This window comes from Bidens hawaiensis, unplaced genomic scaffold (genome assembly GCF_021521415.1).
Source record: "Bidens hawaiensis isolate Kalapana, Puna unplaced genomic scaffold, B.hawaiensis_p1.1 tig00024852_1, whole genome shotgun sequence".
NCBI classification, from domain to species: Eukaryota; Viridiplantae; Streptophyta; class Magnoliopsida; order Asterales; family Asteraceae; genus Bidens; species Bidens hawaiensis.
Window position 1 is genome coordinate 39,479 of NW_027493945.1, and position 5,810 is coordinate 45,288.

Genomic DNA, 5,810 nt, shown 5'->3' on the forward strand with positions numbered 1-5,810 from the left:
TTATCTCGGCTATATTTGGTTGTTCATTCAAAAAAAAAGAAAAAAAAAGGGTAAAATGTAATCTAGAAAGAATTAAATTGAAAATCTAAGAAGCCGTAATTACTCGTGGCATTGACAAATTCAACCTTGAACCCATCCACTTCAACATTGACGTTAATCAATCACCCCCAAATTCCTAACCCTAGTTCTACTTGGAATTGTAAAATGACTCGGATGGTGAGGATTTGCATTCAATCGCTGCTGAAGCTGGTGAATTCTTTCCTGGCAATGTTTGGGATGGGTATGATATTGTATGGTATTTGGATGATTAGAGCATGGCACCGCCAAATCCATGATTCCGATTACCCTGCTCCTTGGTGCCTACACTCTTAACTCTATCTTTACATTTTAATGTTGATAGCAAGCAGTTTAATAATACTTAGGCGCTGCCTGCAATGTCATATTGTTTACTTATGATATTGTGATTCTATGAAACAAGTGCTGCCGCAAACTATTCAAGTTAGGTAGATTCTAGTTTTTTTTTAAATATTTTTATATATTATTAAGAGAGTAGTTTTATCATGTTTTAAAATCAATTTTTGATTACATATGTAATTCACTAGTTAACACATATGTAATAACAAATTTACGTATGTGTAAAAAAAACATAGATGTGTGTAAAAACTAATTTTCATAAAGATATAAAAAGTTATAAACTACACTCAAATAATATTAACATACAAAAATTTTTATAAAAAACATTAGTTATTAAGAGTTCCTTAAAGTTCTTAAATACTTTTAACAATTCTGTAATGATACTCATCCTAAAACATAAAATACATGAGATGGAGATATAAAAACTAGAAATATATGAAAAGTATGAATGGTTTGGTTAATTCGGTTATCGGTTAATTTCGGTTCGGTTTCGCCAGTTTTCGGTTCAGTTCGGTTATTTCTCACCTCTAGAGTAATAAACGTTTTTGACGAGGTATACTAGTGCTGCAAACTATTAAAGTTAGTTTTAATACCATAAAAGAAAAAAGGCAACATCTATTTTTCAATTTGCATCTAAAAGTCATTCAACCTGATTTTGGGATATTATAGTTTTTAAACTTGTCTTAAATACAGTTACTTTGAAGAAAATCAAAGTAATGATTTGTTACTCCTTAAACAAAAATTGTGCGAGAATTCTGATATGTATAACTTTTTCTTGCAAATTGTTGGTTTTTTATGTGGTTATGCCACTTTTTGCCATTTATTTTGACATTATTGATTTTATATGTGGTTATGCAACTTTTTGCCATTTATTACGGTAATTATTGCTTTCAAAAAGTGATAGTTGTTAAATCTTAGCACTTTTGTAACTAACTTTTGTTTATGGGCCTTCATGTCTCTTGATCAGTGGTTGGAATTGGATTTGTACATCTTTTAAAGTTTGCTGATTCAAATATCATCCAAAATTCCATTATTTGCTGAATTATGCAGGTTCATATACACAATGCTTGGACTCGGTGTAACCTTCTGTGTGATCACATGTTCGGGTCATATTGCTGCAGAGACGGCAAACGGTTGCTGCCTCTATTGTGTATCCTTGATTTAAACAAATGTGAAATTACCTAACTACCCCTGCTTTCTGCGACTAATAATATTATCTTAATTCTTTGTTGAGGGACTTAACTTGTATGTAGTACTTGGTGTTTGTTGTTTTTCTCTTAATGCTCGAAGGTGCGGTTACCATGGACGTTTTTCTAAACCGCAACTGGGAAGAGGTACTCGGTAACTGTAAACCTTTACAATTGTGTAATTGTATGTTTTTATTTATTTAATAGTTTGTTATGTGTTTTATATTAGGATTTCCCAAAAGACCCACGTGGAAACTTTAACGAGTTCAAGGATTTTATTAAGGAGAATTTTGACATGTGCAAGTGGGTTGGATTATCTATTGTCTCTCTTCAGGTATGTAGTGGCACGCGCGCGTAAACATTATTTTTAATTTGATTTAAGTATACATGATATATTTTGTATGCTTGGCAGGGGTTGTGTACGGTTTTCGCACTTGTTCTCAAAGGCCTTGGGCCACATCGAGAGAGATATTATGACAGTGATGAAGAATATACCCTTGATGAAGTCCCGTTGTTGAGGAATTATCAACCCGCTTATGTTGTTGGTGCTCCTGTTTATGGAACCCGATAATTCTCAGGTAAATTACACTTTGTGCTCTTAACTACAGTTCAGCTTGCAGGTTGTGTCCTTTTTCAATAGTTACAAAAATCATACTTTATTTAAAAAGTTATAACAAATTACGTCCTCTCTAGGGGCACTCTTCAGGGTTTTTTTTTCGAGTTTCGGGTCGTATAGATTTTTGGCTCTGGTTATTCGACCCATTAAAAGTTCGGGTTGGCTGGGCTTGGGTTATTCAGATTGGTTCAGGTCGGGTTGTTCGGTTTTCGGGTTTAGATGTAAAATGAAAAACAAATGTTTATTTTCACAAAGCATCATCAAAATGCATCATACTACTAAAACAATGTGATCAAAATTCTGATATCATTTGACAATATGTTGTGATAATGTTCGAAAGTCCCAAAACAAACTATCATCCCAAAACTTATATTCCGAACACCAAAGGCTTTAAAACAAAATGCATCTATAACAAAAAGACAATAAGTGTTCAATTATTTTTTGGGTTATTCGGGTTTGTATTAGTTCTGTTCGGGTTTTTACCGGAAACAGTGACCCGATAACCGACCCATTTAAGGTTAGGGTTTGGGTTTTTTGGGTTCAGATTTTTCGGGTATTCTCTAATTCAGGTTCGGGTGGTTTCGGATCTGGGTTTCCAGTAAATTTGACAGCCCTAGTCATTTCCATTAACAAAAGTTAGATTTTCTGTTAACTTTTTTTTTAAGAGACCATTTTTACCCCTACAACTAAAGGACATAATTTATAATTTTAAATTGTACAAGTTCTATCCTTTAGTTGTAGGGGTAAAGCTGTCATTTAAAAAAAAAATTGATAGAAAACCTAGCTTCTGTTAGTGGACACAAAAGTGTAGTTTACTCGTTTTTTTGGGGTCTAAAAATAGACATCATTGGTTATCTTTTTATTGGGTTCAACCCGTGAACATGTTTAACTAAATGGGCCATGTGCAGGTCGACCTGTGGGTTCGTGTGTTGAACAGTTTTACACGCTTATTTAAATAAATAATGTACTGTGTGCTATTACATAAAGTGATCAGGTTTTTCTTTTAACTTTTCAAAGATAGAAGAGAAATAAGTATCAGATTTTATAGTCAAAACACTTAAAACCTAATTATGTTATGTACATTTACATTTTTGTTGTAAATTATAAAATAAAACAAATAAAAATTCTGGTTAAGCGGTCCATGTTCGTGTCAACTCGCAGATAACTGTCTTGTGTTCGTCTTCATGTGTTTGGCACATTTTTAGGGGTTGTGCCGGGTTCAACCTGCAAACAAATCCCATTTAACGCCCCTATCTTTTTATGCATAAATTTGAGTTAACAATGGCTATCTTTGAACTTCACTAACATTTTGGTCACCTTTGACCATGTTGACTTCATAGTTCTGTTGGGGTTTTCTGTTTTCAGGGAAGCAGGTGAAGGTATGAGGTGCTTATGTGGCAACATTAAGTGAGAAGTTTGACTGTCGGTTTGTGATATATGGGAGCACACCCAAACAAAAACCAAAATGTCGAAAGATGTTTGATTCTTTGAAGTATGATTTATTTAAACATGTTTTATTTATTGTAAATAATGTTATGTTAAGTACCGAGGTTTTATGCTGCAAAGGTATCTTGTGGCTCTTTTATAAGATGCAGATATAAACTATGTTATTCTCTTGTCATTTTCAACATGCTACAAGTAATTTTTCATTCAGTTGGTCTGCACACAACTACTTCCTCAACTTTTCCTTTCAAATGAATTGTAAAGTGGTGATATTTGCCCTGGAAAATGAGCAGTGATGATCCCGTATCAAAACCCGTGCCAGTTCCAGGTCATGTTTGCCAGGCAGTTTGATCAAACCTGTACTAGTGATGCAGAGCGAAAACACAATTAAACAGCGGTAATTATCTTTAAAGTCTTTTGATGAAAACTGGTTCTCTTAAACCATATACAGTGAGTTCCTTTGTAGGGATTTTCTGCATCGTGCAGGTTTTCCAAGTTTTAGAAATTACAAACTGACTCATAAATATTGAAATTAAGACTACAAACATAGATGTAAATGATGCTAATCAATGATTTATGCGTTTATCTTTTGGAAAAAATGAGGGCTTTAAGGAATTTGGGCAGATAGCCGAGTCAAACCACCATTGCCACATGATTTGGCTCATCAAGATTGTTTTGTCCATTGGTAAGGGAGCCCCGTAACTCCGTTCAGTCCAACTTATGCTCGTTTGAAGTTTTTAAGTTTTCTTCTTCATGCTTTCTCTTCTCTTAACTGATCTAAGAGTTTGTCAACTCTTGGATCAGCTCCTAATCTGTGTCCTCTTTATGCTACTGAATCAAATGAAAAGGTTTTTTTGTTGCGCCACCATAAAACTCGCGGACCCATTAATACCTTACTAACCATTAGGACTAGATTAAATGTAGTTCGTCGAGGACATGTGGATTGTAAGGTTATTTTGTCAGTTAACCCTTTACACATCTAGTTTGAACTAACCTGTTGAATGTTTCAAAAATATGAAGTTCAAATGTCCCATGACAAGTGAATGAATATTTGTTCTTCTCTGGTTGCAACAAATCACATACCTACTTGAGTTAACTTATTGTCTAGTTGTGTCCATCCAAGTTCGAGTAAATTGTGGAGTGAAGATGATGATGGCTAATAGTGTCTGAATTTCTGATACGAACACTCAATTTAACCCTAAAATGAAATTCATAGGTTTGTATTTTGTTTAGATGAGTTTTGAGTTAATTTTAGGTTAGAACCTACAAACAAGTTTGGCTAAATGGTTGTGTATGGGCTTATATGTTTTTTTAAAGTGTTTTATGTTATAACTTAAACTAAACTAGCCATATATTTTATGTCAAAACCTACAAGATAAAAAGAAATGAGCATTAGGTTTTCTTGTTTAAACATAACAATTTCACATAGATTTGTATTTCTGGATTCAATTTATAATTGCAAAGTATTAATACATATGAAAACAAAGACAAAAAAATATATATTCCATGTTAACTGGGTTGCATTCGTGATAGCACGCATATACACATGTTTGTTACGTTTTGTTTTATATGTCTAACACGATTTTCAGGTATATTTGGTGGTAAGTATCTCCCATGAGGTCAATGGTTCAAATCGTTTAAGGTGCATGTATATTTGGTTATTAAGAATAGTGTATCTAAATATTAAAAAAAAAATGTAATTGTGGGGAAATAGATTTTGATTGACTTGTACTATGTTAGCATGACACTCATCTAATTCTTTAGAAGCAGAAAGATTATTGTGTAGCTACTTTAAAAAGGGAAGATCGCATTATGAAAGTTTGCTTCTTTTTTTTTTTTTTTTTTCCTTTAATCCCTTTGATTCAGATGCTTTGATTTGGGTGGACAACCATTTTAGCAAAAGGTGACATGTTGAATTAACTTTTACGTAATAGAATTTTATAATAAATCCTTACAAATTAAAGGCAAACTTTGCAATCTTTAGCTTACCCCGATACCTTGACGAGTCTGTAAAATGCATGTGTGAGTTTGAGAATATACGGCCGACACTCGACTTGAACAACGCAAAACATATATATAAAGAAGAAGAAAAAAGTACATTTCATATATATTTCAAATATTTTCTTTATATTATAAGAACTTTAAAATTA

General features: G+C 33.1%; 1 protein-coding gene across 1 annotated transcript; it reads left to right on the forward strand.

The window, feature by feature from the left end:
• Nucleotides 1-204: 204 nt before the first annotated feature.
• LOC143570229 (tetraspanin-19-like) lies at nucleotides 205-2,174 on the forward strand. Its single transcript, XM_077055929.1, has 5 exons — nucleotides 205-356; nucleotides 1,465-1,564; nucleotides 1,668-1,748; nucleotides 1,831-1,935; nucleotides 2,014-2,174. The coding sequence occupies exons 1-5, from the start codon at nucleotides 205-207 to the stop codon at nucleotides 2,170-2,172; spliced, it is 597 nt and encodes a 198-aa protein (XP_076912044.1). The 3' UTR covers nucleotides 2,173-2,174.
• Nucleotides 2,175-5,810: the final 3,636 nt, after the last annotated feature.